The sequence below is a fragment of the Andrographis paniculata genome, unplaced genomic scaffold (assembly GCF_009805555.1).
Source record: "Andrographis paniculata isolate CXL003 unplaced genomic scaffold, ASM980555v1 Contig72END, whole genome shotgun sequence".
Taxonomy (NCBI): Eukaryota; Viridiplantae; Streptophyta; class Magnoliopsida; order Lamiales; family Acanthaceae; genus Andrographis; species Andrographis paniculata.
In genome coordinates, this window is record NW_026137609.1 from 446,056 (window position 1) to 462,397 (window position 16,342).

Sequence of the window (16,342 nt, forward strand, 5' to 3'; positions counted from 1 at the left end):
ATTGTTACACGGCCATGTACAATTATACTGTCATGTACATTTCTTTTTTAGTTTAAAATTTATTTTTTTGTTATATATTTTTTTAAAAAAATTATTTTAAATTTAAAATAGTTGATATAGCTAAAATGGACAAAATCAATAGTAATTATAATATAATTAAAACTTATCAATTTTAATTCAAATATAAAAATTTATAAGATATATTCTTTGAAAGATTTTGTCTAAAATTTTATTATTTATAAAAAATTTATATTCTTATCAAATATAAAGATTTTTTTTTTTTTTTGATAAATAGTACTCCCTTTGTCTTAAACAACGTGCCTCATTTGTGTTTGACACTGGAATTTAGGTGGAGAATTTAGATGGAGAGTATTAAGTATGGTAATTGGAGATAATTTGAATATTAAGTGATATGATTAAATAAAAAAATAATTATTTATATTTTTATTTGAGGGATGTGATTAAATATTAAATATGTTTTTATATATTAATATATGCATATAAATATTATTAATTATTTTTAAATTTACAAATATTGAAATGGATTTAGGATAAATATAAAAGAAAATGTTACATGTCTTATTTTATATTATTAAAAATATCAAAGATTGTTTGATTGTCCAACATTTCTCATCCCTACCGCAACTTCCGATCCGGTTTCTCTGTCAATTCTCTTTGTTCGCCGCCGCCGCCATTTTCGTCTTCCATTCTTAGTTGTCTTCGTCGAAATCCGTGCGACGCCCGCCCGCCCGCCCCCGTCGTCGTCTTTGCCGGTGAGAGCTTCACGTTAGATTTCCGATTGAATGAACTGGAATGTATTCGTGTCGAGACTTTCTGGTTTGAATGTTTAGGTTTTTTTTCGATGGTAATTTCTGGAAGCTTCGTTTATATTTGATTCATTGATTAAAAGTTTTTGGGGAAAATTTGAACAATTCAATGTGCTTGATACCTGTTCGATGAATTGCCTAGAAATGTTTTTTTTATTTTTTTTGGTGAAAATCTCGCGATTGCAGAAACGGTAAGAATGTTGAAGTTCCTGTCGAAGGTGAGGATCGAATTCAACGCACTGGACCCGCGATTAGCGTCGTGTATGGAGTTTCTGGCGCAGTGCAATGCGCGCAAGGCCAAGGAATCAAACCCTAGCTGCCAGATTCAAGTCAAGCGCCGCACCGACGATTTCCCGCCCAAGATCACCGTCACGTTCGTCAATGGGGTCGAGGAGAGTTTCGACGCGACCTCCACTGCGGCGCAGCATATCCGCCAATTAATTCTTCAGAAAGGTCAGAGTCTAGAGACTGAGCAAATGTTCCGCGAAGCTGGTGAGAAGTGGCCCGTCGATATCCCCGAAGAAGAACTGCGGCAGCCATTTACTGGAATCAAGGTAATGCCTTCCATAATTTTTTAGTTTTTGGTATTGTGATGTGATTGATCGAATTCTACTTTGTCCTCTGCCATGATTATGTTATTTGAGTTGTTTTGGGGGCAATTCGTCGAACATGTTGTGTGCCTTTTGTGTGGCGAGATTACTTCAAGAACATTCCATATTTCGACTCCTCAGGATCAGGAATCCTCTTATTGATTTCCATCGAGCTTTGCTTATGAAACTAATGTGAATCTCCATTTTACTATAGCTATGGCATTAATGTGGTTTGGGTTCTTCGATCATATGTGAAGTTTTTATGATATCATCTTCTGTGTTTTCGTGTAGCCACGGAAAGCAGAGGAAAAGCCACAGTGAATTTCAGTGGTGAATTTCTGGAATTTCGCAGCAGACTCGCAGGTTCTTCTTAACATGTAAGAACTCCATATTTTTTATAATGTGCATCTTCTTTGTAAGATGTTGGAGTTGCAATGACACAAAAATAGAGGCTTTCTTCAATTATATTCTAACAATTGAATCTTCCAGTGCTACCTGTTTATTGTTCCTCATTACATGCTTTCTTTTTACCATTTTGTTGATTTATTTCATAATTTACAAAAAAAATATTAATATATACAATTAATTTATACATATAAGTTAAAACGATAAAAATATTAAAAAATTTTACACACATTTATTATCCAATAAAATATTAGTATTATTTATTAAAGTGAGTATGAGGTTTAATGTTTTGAATAAATTTAAAAATTATGTGTCTTCTGAGTCTAGTATACAAACTATTAGAATCTGTCAAATTTACCTAAGAGCATTTGAAAATAGTGATTGTGGACTTGCGATGCTATAAAAAGTAATGCTAAAAAAAATCAAATTTTTTTTCTCTTAATGCTATTAATTTTAGATAAACGAAAAAAGATATTTCAATCCATTGTTAAAATTATGGAAAAAATTAATTTTAGTTCCAATATAATCAAAATTATAATATAAAAAACTCATCAATTTTGTTTTCTAATTTTTTTATTTTTTTTATATATTTTAATATTTTTTTTAATTTAAAATAGTTCATACAGGTAAAATGAAAAAAAAAAATCAATAATAATCATAATATAATTAAAATGTATCAATTTTAATTCAAGTATTTATAAGTACATTTTTTTGAAAGATTTTGTTTATAATTCTACTCCCTCCGTTTCAAACACCATTTTCAAATTTAAAAATAATTTATAATATTTATATACATATTAATATACACTTCACTTTATCTCAAATAAAAAAACAAATAATTATTTCTCAATTATCATATTTAATACTCTCGACCTAAATATTGTGTTTGGGACCGTGGGAGTAAATCTTTAATCTAATATTTAAAAAAATAAAATTGATAAATAACAAAAATTTATAAAAATCCTTGGAACAAACGCATCCACTATGATTATGAATAAAGAATAAAATTAATAAACACTTAAATATGCACATTACAAAAAAAAAAAAACAACAGAATCTGTACAATGTATATTCAATTTCTAGTCATCGTGTGTCCACCAGAGCTCTGCTTTCTTTTTACAGTTTCGAGAGCTGCTGAGAATCATGGCTATCTACTTCTGTACAGGCTCTTCTTCAATGGTGTATTGTGACTTGAGCCTTTCCAGGAACTCTAGAGTTTCTCTGTAAGAGGGATCAGCCTTGCTCAATGGCTTGCAAGAATTTACATGATCCGTGGAATCTAAAGCCTGTTTATGAAATCACCATTTCGAAAAAGGGGGCAACTTAGGATTCAGCTTAACAAGCTTGCAAAGAGATAAATGATCATGGGATTTAGCTAGTTTTAATACTTACGACGAGCACACCAAATCCGGGATATGCCGACTCCATGGGAACAATCTCCATTCGAAAAGCCCAGCCTCCATAGCCTTCAACAATTGGAGTGACCTTCATCTGCAGCCAAGAATCAATACAATTTAGACTACTATGGATAATATGAAACAGAGGACATTGAAGAAACTGAGGAAGAACAGTGATTACCTCGCAGAAACTGAGGACATCGACTGACTTTTTCTTGAAACGGTGGCGCAAGAAATCATTGAGCTCGACTAGCCTTGGTGACCCGCTCCTCAATTCTCCTATCTGGCCAAGAAATGTCCAATTATCATGAGTATGAAGTTTAGTTAGATGTAATGAGAAAATACTTGAGGATATATATATATATATGAGTGTCGAAAACTAACAGAGGGAGCAGGGCGCAACACAAGACCCATTTTCCAGGGCATATCAGCAAGCTTGCTACCGAAATGGGGACAACTATAAAAAACCTGTAATACAAACTACCAGTCATGCCTACGCATTAAAAATAAAAATTATGGCGAGGATAAATTCCTGTAAAGAAGACAGCTTACAATTCCAACGGTGTTATTGACAAATTTATCCCTTTTTGTCGCATTAGCTTGGTGCAACATTTGCTTGACAACCAGGCCTCCCATGCTGCACAAGAAGTGATCATTCGAATCTTATACAATTCAACCAGAAACTTCAGTACACAAAGCTAATGTATGTATATAAACCAAAAATTATCATAATCATCATGGTTTCCTTGAAAAGGTTCCGACACTGGAATAATTATTAGGTCGTATTTTGAAATTAACAGGATTTTCTCTACAAATAACATGTTCAAAAGATTAAAATTTGCATAATGAAAAATGTGATCTTGCCTGTGTGTTACAAATACGACTGGTCGATCCCCAATGCCTGCAGCAATGAGTTTGTCTAACAGCATTGAGCTAACCTCCTGTAAAAGCAAAGCAAAAAGGAATCCATAAAACAAAAATAGTGTAATGAATTAATGACACAGCACAACAGAATAATCATAAACCACATGAATGTTTAATTCCACTAACATCCTACTTTTGTAATGGACAGGAATGTCAATAGAAAGGCCAACATAACAGGAAGGCAATGCAAGGCTTCAGATATCAATCAAGATCAAGAAATATATTTTTGACATTATTAATCGTTTAAGCATACACTAACCTGTAGAGGAAGACTGGCTCCAGACCACTGTGTAAGGTTAGTCTACAATTTGCAACAGTGGGCAGTTAGTTTGATACCAAAAATCCAACCATGTCTTACAGCTTCTTAATTCAAAACTTTCCACAAGATATGAAAATGAAGTTGAAGAAATATAATAAGGAAAGAATAAAAATAAATCAATCAATCAATATTGCTACAGAAATTGTTGAGTCCAGCAAACCTTGTATTTGAGACTGAATATGCGGGCATTAGGAAAGTCTGCACCGAGCCATTCTCCAGGCCAAAATGTTCCTTGTTTCCCAGCTTCTTCATCAATCTTTTCAACAAGGCCAGACTTTGTTGATGATTTATCCTCGGATACCCGCCAAGTTTTGAAGGCACCTCCACGAAGACCATGTACAAAAACAACATCCAATGGAGGAATATCGGGCAAATTTTCTGATCCAGAAGTAGAGGTAGCTGAGTACTCATCCTCAAAAGTTCTCAAAACTTGCCTATTCTCCATATCATTAGAATCTCCATCAGTTTTCACATTTTCAACAGTGTTTGACAGTTTCTGACTTGTACACTTCCAATGAGGTAATTCAGGATTAATTAAAAATATCATGTCAGTATAGCGTGGGCAATATTGTTGTTTTTGCATAGAATTGGTATCAATACTACCAGTTCCTTCTGCATTACTCTCGACCATATCAGCGCAAAATGCATTTAATAATGTTGCTCTGGCATAACTCTGAATTTTACCACCTCTGCAACCAGGAATTTCCCCTCGAGCACATTCCTCAAGCCATTTGCACAAGGAACTATCTTTTACAATTGCCTTCTTGACTTTTGGAAGTACAGAAAGAATAGAAAGCAGACGTGCTACGTGCCTTCGAATGTGAGCAGTGTCGGGGATCTGTTTTGAAATTTCATAACCATCAACTGTAGAAGGGGACGATGCAACCTTGCCTTGTGCCTCAGGAGCTTGTGACGAATCGCATGCTTCAAGCACAGCTAGCTGCTCGTAATCATCTTCCATCAAGAACCGTTTGAGAAGGTAAAGTAGTCCAAAGTCTGCTATCTTTTCTTGACAAAGAGGATCATCAGTACATATTTCAGTAAGTGCCTTGATTCCTTTTAGAGTGGCAGATACAGCATCTGCAGCAGTAATCTTCTGTGTCTTTTCCCTCTTAAGGTTCTTTAATGATACAGCAAAGGGTTCAAGAGAGAGGAGATCTCCTAATGAAGATGCCTCGGCACCTTGAATGGCCCGTCCCAGTTGCGGCTGAGCTAAAATAACAACAGATTTTGCCAACTGTGTTGCAGCTTGACTTGCAGAAGTGGCATTAGAAAGATCGATCTTTGTCTGCCAGAAAACAATTTTCATGAAATTAGAGGATAGCATAGGTGAAAAGAATTAACTTACATCAGTTCATTATCAGAACAAACTATTTGCAGCCGTGTAATTTTTTATTTTCTTATACTCACCTTAACCTTATCATCGGCGACCTTGGCACTTTCTTCTGTCAAAGCCTTCTTTCTATGTGCGAGGCTATCCAATATTATCAAAGTTAACCATGCTTGAGAAATGGGAATAGAAGATGGCCCATAATCATCAAGGACATAAGAAAGAATATTTATAGCAGCTGAATGAATCGTGTCAGAAGTTTTTCCGAATACCCATGAAAGTAAAATTGCAGACCACTTTTGACTCTCCTCAAGTGACATATGCAGTCCCTTGGAACTGATTAGTTCTAAAGCTTTTGCCAATGATTCTTGAACAGTTTTCTCCTTGACAGTTTGTTTAGCAGCTTGTCTCATCAAATGAAGACCCTTATGGGCTGCTACTTCCCTGGCTTCACCGCTTCTTTCTAGTGAACTCAATAATGCCGACAAAGCAACTTGAGCTAATGCTATGTCCTGATCTTTGCTAGCTTGAGATATAGTAGAAAGAAGACTAGAGCCCCAATCTGGAACAGAACCATTCAAAGGCAGATTATGGTCCTCTAGAAGCAACTGAACCAACCAACTGCCATGCCATTTTACTGACCTCTCAGGTGCCATCAGTGTTTTCATAACTGCATGCCCATCCCAATCTAATTCATTAATATGAGCCCTATTGACGTCAGAAGCCAGTGCCCAATTAGCTAATGCCCAAGCAGCGAATGGAACTGCCACATGTTCACAATGCAAGTCATCCCAAAGACCAGGAACTACAGCAGAAGAAAATTTCATTTGGGCTGTGGATCTTTGATTCTCATTGTTGAGTAATAAGCTCTTTTGAGGCTTCACGGCATTTGAGTTATAGGAATCAGAATGATCCGCTTCAGCAAACATGCTAGTTCTTGAAAGCCCTATTACTGAGGTGCCTCCTAGAACTTTGATCCCAATCCCCTTTATTCCTGTTCCACCAATATCATCATCATCATCAATTCCATCCCCATGCTGCTCGCCCAAGAACATCCCGCCTTCTTCAATTACTTCTATAGCTGCTGCAATATCTCCAACTTCAGCAATTTTTGGCAACAGAGGCTTAGAAGATAATTTCTCAACATTGTTACAATTGGAAGTGACAACATCCATAATTGCAGTGACAAGCATGCTCTTGCCTTTATCAGAAAAATCAAATGAACTATGTCTTGATTGCTGCTGCCACAGAAACACATCACAGTAACATCAAAGTTAATATAGTTCTCCATTAAAATTAATTCTAAGCAGTTCTGTTAACTGCTTTGACATCGAATGTTTTTATCCCAAACAAAAGATGGAAACAGAAAATTCCTGAAAAATTAATTTCCAAAACTGTTTTTGAAAATTATATAGTACAACAATTTAAAACTCTCATACCACATGATCACCAATACGTAAAGCATAATCTATTGTTGGATAATACCCATATATTCCAACATCTACAGCATAAAAAGGCTTACCTTTTTCGACCGGCGAGGTTTAGTAGAGACTATAAACTTCAACAGATTTGGAACAGCTTGAGGCCGACCCAAAACAGCCTCGCACAAATTCGGATCAGCAATTAAGTACGCCAATGCCCTAGCCGATTCAGACTGGGCTCCAGTCCTATCCTTCGCGACAGCTACAGATTCCAACAACCAATCAACCACCGCACCACCACCGGCAGTAACGATCGCCGCTCTCCGGATATCGCTGGACGCGACAATGTCCGCTAACAGCCCTGCCACCCGAAGTTCGAAACCGGCTCTAACCTCATCGTTTGCGGAAGACAACAACGACCTCAAAGACTTGCATAAAACAGAGGCTGCAGCGCCTGTCTGCGTCATCTTATTAATTACCTTCTTAATCGACTCATCCGATTTCTCTACATCGGATATTAAAACAGTGCAGGCGGAGGCGGCGGCGACAGCAGCAGCAGACACAACAGCAAATACGGAGGCCTTGGAGAAGGAAGCATAAGAGAAGGGTATAACCTCAGGGTGATTTTCACGCAAAAGCGCAGGAACAGGAGACCCATGCCGCGAATTCTCGATATAAATTTGGGGTTCGGAGGCAATATCGGAACTCCTTGAATAAGAAAAAGAAGACGCCTGAAGTTGGGGCAAACGGCCAATGCACCGCCGCGATAATCCGCACAATCGCAGCATAATTCTCTCCGATTGTTCCCCAATTCTACTAACTCCTTTCCTGATACCATAACACGACGGTGCCAGATATATAGACGCGCGCAAATCCGGCGCGGAACGGAAACGACGGTCGTAGAAGATATTAGATTTTGCCTCTGCTTTACATGATTTAGAAAGAAGATGCGGCGAATATACGAATACAAAATTTAATCCTAATCCAAATCCAAATCCAAATCCAGACAAACTCAATTAATATGGGCCAGAAAGACTAGGCCCGTTTAAAAACCCATTTTTGGTTGGGCCGATCCGTCAGGCCCAAGAGCAAACCGGAAAATAAAGACGCAGCAATCCCTAATTTTATTATTTTTCTGTCAATTGCAATTTCTCTTTTTTGGCTGAGCTGATCGATGCGAATTCTGCGATTCGCCATGATTTGAGGGAGAAGATTCGAAAAGGTAAGAGCTTCGAGGCTCGTAATGGATATGCTGTGGTTTCGATCATTTTTTTGTTTTTTTTGTTTTTAAAAAAAAATTAATTATTATTTTTTTCGGTTTGCCATGTGAAGGAAGCTGTCGTTATTATTGCGGCCATCATTGATTGATTTGTAGTTGTTCAAATCTCTGTGAAGAAATTTTTATCACTGTTATTATATAATTGTTGACTTTAAAAGATTCCTGAATTTGTGAGCTCTGAATTCACTATCCCTCGTAGAAATTTCTCAGATATGAAAAGGCAAAACACAGAACGGGTGGAATTGAATTCAGTTATGCAATATACAATGTCTGTTTTCTTGTACAGAATTGGACAATTGATAAACACAGAATGGAAGAACTTCGATTCAATTCCAGACAGAAATTCAGTTTTCCCTACTTGGAATTGATGAATTCAGCACATTTGTTGATGAGATTCTTTGCATTTTCACAAGAAGGATCGAAGATATGGAAAACATGATCCTCTTCGGGAGTCTCAAGGTACTCAGCTTTGCCCTTCTCTTCCATCAAAGCCTTATAATAAAGCCTCCCTCTTTCCCTCAATATATCATTCCCTGCAACACAGACAAGAAATCCGTACGATCTCGCCAACGCCGGAAAATCCTCGCCGCCGGCGAAAGGATTTATCAGCGGGTCGTCGCAGCCAAGATCAGAAGGGCAGACGAATCTCCACCAATTATCCACCACACTTTTGAACACAGGACTTTCGGCCTCGACCCCGATCGGATCCTCCCCCCAAAAGTATGGATGCACCATCACAAACCCGGAAATCTTGAATTCTTGCAACCTCAGATTCTTGATCGCCATTTGATGGCATATATTGGCTCCGGCGCTGTCCCCTGCAAGAAAAACTCTGTCAAAGTCTGCTAATTCCGTCAACCACGGCTCGCCGGCGCCGCCCCCCGCCGCCCATTGCAGGGCGGCCCAGGAGTCGTCGTAGGCGGCGGGGAGGGGGTTTTCGGGGGCCAGGCGGTAGTCGACGGAGACGACGATGATTTGGGCCTGTTTTGCAAGAAGGTTGAGCATGGCGTGGTACTTGGGCTCGGCGGCGGAGGCGATCAAGAAAGCGCCGCCGTGGAAGTAGATAAGGAGGGGGAGCTTTTTGGGGCTGTCGGGGTTGGGGTGGTAGAGGCGGGCGGAGACGGCGGTTTCCGGCAGGATGAGGATGTCTTTGGAGAAGACGCCGGTCTGAGAGTCGAGGCCGGCCGCCGTGGTCTCCGTCGCGACGAGGCGGTCGATGCGGCCGTCGGAGTAGACTTTCATGTACGGAGGGATGTCGTGGAGGACGATAACCTCGGAGGTGTTTGTCTCAGCCATTGTTGGATTTGTTTGTTTTTTTCTCTGTCTGCTGTGCTGTGGAGAAGTGTTGTGTTGTTTTATTGTGAGGGAGGAAGATCGAGAATAGTGTTTTTATATAGCTTTGGTTATAGTGTTCTGACTTACTTGATAGTCAAATATTTTATTGGTCCATTTAATTTGTACATTATTTTTATTTTTATTTATTTTATATAATTTATTTTTTTAAAAAAAATATATGTAATTATATATTTTAATAATATTTTAAAATTTATAATTTATTATTTTTAATTTTATTAAATTATTTAATATTTTTATATTAATTTATAATTATTTTTATTAATACATTTTTTAATTACTTACACATTTTATAATATCTAAAATTATGTGTTTAAATTAAATGAGACAAATTAGATTAGATGAAACTTTGTGCTAAGGTAAATTAGATAAATTAGCTGGAATAAAGGGAGTGGCTCATATCCGAGCATGTATTTTGACAAATTAATGTAAAATAATAATAAAAGTTTATTAGTTAGTGAAAGTATGTAAAAAAATTTAATGTTTTTGCCATATAATTTTATTTATGAAGTAATTGTACGTGTATAATGATATATTTATAATTTAAATGTATTTTGATAATAATATGTAATGTTTTTTTTCTAAATGATTAAATGAATACACTTTTAAATAAAACATACGATAATAGTACAAAAATATTTTGAATTGAAATATTATTAATTTTAGTACCGTAAGAATGTGTTTGTTTGAAAATTTTACATCCAATTTTACAATTTATTATTTTTTTTTGAAAATATATTAAATTAAATACTTATTTTTTATTTTTAATACTATTAAATACTTATGTATTTTATAAAATATTTTTACTTGATGTCACAGTAAATAAATTGATATAATGCTCATATTCATTAAAATTTGTTAAACAAATAAAAAGTACCCCCTCGTCTAAGCTAAAACAATACAATTATTTTTGGCGCGAAAATCAATAAATAATAGTATTTTAATTATAATGAGTAAGTAAAATTAGTAAAATGACATTTTTGTCCTTACTTTTTTGATATAAAAATAATGATGTGATGTAAAACATGGATATTTGTGGAAAAAAAATGGGGTATTTAATAAAATAGTTACTTTGTAATTAGACGTCCCAAAATAGAAATACATATACTTTCTAACTGGATCGATGGAGTATTATATAGTGGTAACTAAAATGTTTCCATTATTTTAATTAATTAAATAATTATAGGGTGTGATGTTTTATTTGATTTGATTTAATAGATAGCTATAAAATGAAAAAGTCAGCACTCAATAAAAAAGGTCAAGTGTTTAATGTGTTCAATAAATAATTGTGTAACCTAATTCCACATTTCTTATCATTAATACAATAATATAGTATGTCACACCTATATTAATTAACTAACGTATGATGTGCTCCCATTAACATATTAGAAGTTGTCAATTGTGTGTAACTAAATATGAATTATTTCATTTATATTTAAATGCAACTAGCATTAATAATAGGTTAAGGGTGTGTTTGTTTGGGGGATTGGATTGGATTTACATTATTCATTTAATTTATTTTTCCCTCCAAAACATCAAATCAAACACCTATTTTTTATTTTTATATTATACTAAAAATCAATTTTACATTCAAAACATCACCTCAACACTTATTTATATCGCATCATAAAACTATTTAAATTCAAAATTTTTACTATTCAAATCTTAATTCAAAATCCAAACCCCCAAACAAACACACCCTATAAAATCTTTAATCAGATGAAAAAATATCAACGGTAATTTTTTCTGCATAAATTCAATGGAAAAAAAAATGATTAGATAAATACAATCCAATAGGGGTGGGCAAAAAAACCGAATCGAACAGCCGAATCGCTGAACCGAACTGAATTTTCGATATTTGATTTAGTTTCGATTTTTTATATCTTTTTTCTGTTTGGTTATATTTATATTACTATTATATTTTAAAATTTATACAAGTAATTATATTCGGTTCAGTTTTGATCGGATATTTGAAATATTTGCAAATATTTTGATTTAATTAGAATTTTAATTATTTTTTAATTTCGGTTAAATTCGAATTATTTGCAAATATTTTCGGTTAATCGAAAATTCGATAAACCAAAATTTTCAATTCGAATACGATTTGATATTTTGAATATTTATTCGATTCGATTCGAATATTTTGATACTTGCGTATTTACAAATATTTGAAACATGGCCACCAAAGATTTGAAAATCATTGAAAAAAGAAGGGGTGCCCTTAGAAATAATTGTAATTAGTAAAGAAATTGAAAACAATCATAGTGACAACGATGCTGGGGGAGATCCGGGCCCGGCAGAAATGAACGGTGTAGATTCATCCTGGAAAGCAGTCACTCGCACGTGCAGTGCTTAAATCCACCACTCATTCGGAAGGTCCAGGACCTCAAGATCCCGAAGCAGTTTGTATTTAGGGCCGTTGATGGCGGATGGATCAACGGTTAGATTTCAGTAGCTTCCAATACTGAAATATACGTACATATATGTTCAACGGCTTTTAAATAAAGAAGAAAGAAGGATGCCACTGGAAGTTAGAAATAAACATAACATAAAGTATGAACATATTTATATTACTGTCAAGGTCAAAGTTGGCCAAATTACTTTGATTTATTTATTTAATTTCCCTTTATTAAAAGCTCCCTTCCAACTTCTTTGATTGGGACGCTGACGTGGATTGCTCGAATTTATTTATTATTTATTTATATAATCGAATTCATAGTTGCTACGGCAAAGTCACTAATAAAACAAATTTAAAAATCGAGCATGTGTCATATTCGATCAAGTTAGTATAGTACTGATCAGACAGTTTAATATATGTTATACAGATAACCATCTATATGTATATAACACATGTTATTTTATAATATGTTATATGTTGTACTATATATAAATATATATTAATTTGTATAATATATATTGATTTTATCAAATTAAGGCTATATTGATTTGACCAAATCAATGCATTAGCAGGTTAAAATATATATATATATATATAAGTTAAATAAACAATCATATAATTTTACAAAAATAAGTAATAAAATACAGTGATATATAATACTTCATTTTGTCCAATTTCTATTATGCTAAAATATATTTATATATTTTTTATGTGATTATTTTTTTTTATTATAAATTAACAAATTTGTCCATAATGGTACAATAAAAATTAGAAGTAGTAAATGAATAAAAGGTATAGATGAGCCAAATGTTCCGCATGGCCCAATATCGATGATCAATTCACTAATAGAACTAATGGGATGTTTGGCAATAGAAATTATCGACTAGAGTGACAAAAATTGACCCGACACGATTCGATACGAAATAATTGGGTTTTGGTCAAATATTTCAATCCGATTATGTATAAGGGTTGACACGAATCCGACACGATAATAAACGGATCGAGTTAGGGTTGACGATAATATATTAATATTGATTAATATATTTATTATATATAAAATAATCATAATTTAATATTTCTTTTATAAATTAATTTAAACTAATTACGCTCAAATCAGTTAAAATTAACCTAACACGACAACAAAACAAAAAAATAATTTAATTTGAATCAAGAAATTAGACTTAATTATGTATACAAGTCAACATGAGTCAACCCAAACCCGACACGATAATAAACGGGTTAACACGAACCCGACACGATAATAAACGGGTCGAACTAGGGTTGAGTAATTTAACCCGTTTAAAATATTCAACCCGACACGAATCGACCTATTGCCGACTCTACTATTGGCAGGGAAATGAAAATATATTTTATTTTATTTTTCTCGTTGAGAATTGAAAATAAAGATACAATTTATTTTTCATTATCTATGTTCAATTATCACTAGTATAAAAAAAATAATAAAATAAAATTGGAAAGAATTAAACAGTTCAAAAAACTAACTCAGGTTTTTTTTCTAACCAATTATAGAAATCTGAGTTGGCCAATTTTAGCTCATTCAACACTACTTCTAAGGACCCAATATTAATCCTGACGGGGGCCTACTTCAACTTTTAATTAACATGGACCAATTTAAACGGCCCAAATCATAATGGGCCCATACGGCCCATTTAATATTTTAAAATACCACAATTTATTTTATCATATAAAAACATACAACTCTATTTATTCTCAGGAATTATAATTCGAGTTTTCATATTTTAAAAACATTAAGTGTTGAAAATTTTTAATAAGAAATTGTATTAATTTTTATTTCAAAAAATACAAAAAAAGGAATATTTACAATATATAGACATTGATTGGAAATAAAATGCAACCTAACATTAGTATAATTTTCTTAAATACAAAAATGATTATTTTTATAATAAAACAATATAATCTAATTAATATTTTAAATATTATTATTAAGGTTATTTATACACTACTTTTGTTTTCTACAACAATTTCAACGAATTTTTATTCCTTGTAATATTTACTATGTTCTTCGTTTTAAAAAAAAAATAAAAAATATTTTAAATATTTCTAAAATAATTCAAATCACCAAAGATGACCAAACAAATGGTATATTTGGTTGTATTTTTATATTACACTCATAAGTATTTTTTTTAATATCATTTTAAAATACTATATTTTGATTTAAATTTCAAAACAAATGGTATTTTTGGTTGTATTTTTATATTAAACTCATAAGTATTTTCTTCTAATACTCCTTTGGTCCCATGTAATCTGGATGTATTACAGTAAACACGAGAATTTAAGTAAAGTATAATTAGTAAGTAATTAAGAAGTGTATTAGTAAAAATAATTATTATTTAGTAAAAATAATTATAGATTAAGATTAAGATTAAGATAAGTAAATAGTTTAATTAAAATTAAAAAAATTATAAAATTTAAAATTTAAAATGCGATTAAAGTGCATAATTATATTTCAAAAAATAGAAATGACAAGTTACGTGGGACGAACGAAAATATAAAATAGAGACAAAATATGTGGGACGGAGGGAGTATCATTTAAAGTACTGCTCCCTCAGTCTCATAATTATATATACATTTTCTTTTTACACGGAGTTTTAGAAATATTAGTATTATATTGATATATGAAAAAAATAAAATAAAAATGACTAAAATGACCTTATTAGTATTGTGTGATATAAAAGTAATGATATTTGTGTAATATATTATAAATTGTAAGAATATTTGTAATATTAATAGATAATATATTTACTAAAAAATAAAATTAATACTTTTTTACGAGACAAATTAAAAAAAAAAAAAAAATTATGGAAATACTTATGTATGTGTGTGAGTGTGAACAGTGCAGGTGCACATGCATCGTCATGATTCCAAGATTCTCAAGTCAGAGTCAAACAAATCGTTGACATTAACAAACATACAGGTAAAGGCCATCCATCACTAACCTACATATTTGTCATTAATTCTTGGCATTTGTAGGACTATTTATAACCCACAAACTTAACATTAAATACTTTAAATTTATTTTATTTTTTATTTTTATTTTTTCTTTTCTTATGAATGTTACATTTATTCTGATATTAATATTGACTGAAGTTAATAAATTAATATTTAATGAATATTTTATACTACTTAATACTCTATTTGTCCTATAAATATAACATGGGTAAAAAGTATGGATAAAAGACTCTTACTTTTGTGAGTGTATTAGTTTAAAAAATAGTGGCAATTGTGTAATAAAAATGAAAATAAGAGTAGTTTTATTATGGTATGGTTATTTATGAAAATAAGACTAGACGAACAAAAATGGTAAACAAGACTATTGTATTAAGACGGATGGAGTACTTATTTACAATAAATATTATTATCTTTGTTACACTATATTTTTTATTTATTTTAATATCTAATTAATTTTTTCAAAAATTATCCTTTTTTCATTTTTATCATTTTGTAATATATTTTTAAAATTTTTGTGCTAACCCAAATAAGTTAATTTTAATGGACGGAGAGTAATATTTCTCCTGGAACTCTTTAATTATAAAATTATTGTTAATGAGAATTCACAACTGTTATTCATTAAATGCGTTATAAGTAACTTTCCTGTGAATCTAATAAAGAAAAAAAAAAAAGAGCAACAAAATATAATTTGCATTGTTATTGCCTTATAAAGAAAAAAAAATCCCTAAAAAAAACAACAAAGAAGAATATAATTCTGAAGATAAAAAAAAAAAAAGAAGTCATTTTCTTGCTATATTTGTTTATTTAATTTTTTATTAAAAAAAAAAAAAAGAAGAAAGCTTACTCCTTAAATTATAAAAAAAATGACTTTTTTTTTTTTTTACTCATAGGAATATTCTGAATTGATAAAATAAGGCATTATATTATAGTTATGAGTACACTTCCACACCATCATGTTATTCTTTACTAGACGACTTTATAATTATTTTTATAACCAAATAATATAATCCTAGTTAAAAAAATAAAAAAAGAATGTATATATTCTTTTTACGCAAATAATTTAAATTTCTTTTATTACTGTTCATATGTAGTAAAATATATATTTTGA

The 16,342-nt window shown here is 32.4% G+C and overlaps 3 protein-coding genes across 7 annotated transcripts; 1 reads left to right on the top strand and 2 right to left on the bottom strand.

Moving 5' to 3' along the window:
- The first annotated feature begins 606 nt into the window (after window positions 1-606).
- LOC127265369 (uncharacterized) lies at window positions 607-3,779 on the top strand. Of its 4 annotated transcripts, none has more exons than XR_007841948.1 (4): window positions 607-865; window positions 1,014-1,381; window positions 1,709-1,794; window positions 2,945-3,779. XR_007841948.1 is itself a non-coding variant. In XM_051295144.1 (3 exons), the coding sequence occupies exons 1-3, from the start codon at window positions 844-846 to the stop codon at window positions 1,736-1,738; spliced, it is 420 nt and encodes a 139-aa protein (XP_051151101.1). In that variant the 5' UTR covers window positions 608-843; the 3' UTR covers window positions 1,739-1,947. The 4 variants fall into 4 exon arrangements, 2 of the variants coding, with proteins under 2 accessions (XP_051151101.1, XP_051151102.1); XR_007841949.1 differs by having other exon boundaries at window positions 2,988-3,779; XM_051295144.1 differs by lacking the exon at window positions 2,945-3,779 and having other exon boundaries at window positions 608-865; window positions 1,709-1,947.
- On the bottom strand, window positions 2,808-8,139 carry LOC127265366 (uncharacterized). 2 transcript variants are annotated; one of them, XM_051295140.1, is made up of 10 exons: window positions 7,315-8,139; window positions 5,873-7,030; window positions 4,623-5,750; window positions 4,403-4,444; window positions 4,084-4,160; window positions 3,772-3,856; window positions 3,604-3,687; window positions 3,401-3,502; window positions 3,215-3,313; window positions 2,808-3,108 (listed from the first exon to the last, which is right to left on the bottom strand). In XM_051295140.1, exons 1-10 carry the CDS (start codon window positions 7,999-8,001, stop codon window positions 2,974-2,976), a joined length of 3,597 nt encoding a protein of 1,198 aa, XP_051151097.1. In that variant the 5' UTR covers window positions 8,002-8,139; the 3' UTR covers window positions 2,808-2,973. The 2 variants fall into 2 exon arrangements, with proteins under 2 accessions (XP_051151097.1, XP_051151096.1); XM_051295139.1 differs by having other exon boundaries at window positions 5,873-7,033.
- Window positions 8,140-8,630: 491 nt separating this feature from the next.
- Window positions 8,631-9,899, bottom strand: LOC127265368 (probable carboxylesterase 2). The gene has a single exon (XM_051295143.1). It carries the CDS (start codon window positions 9,786-9,788, stop codon window positions 8,847-8,849), a length of 942 nt encoding a protein of 313 aa, XP_051151100.1. The 5' UTR covers window positions 9,789-9,899; the 3' UTR covers window positions 8,631-8,846.
- Between the last annotated feature and the right edge of the window lie 6,443 nt (window positions 9,900-16,342).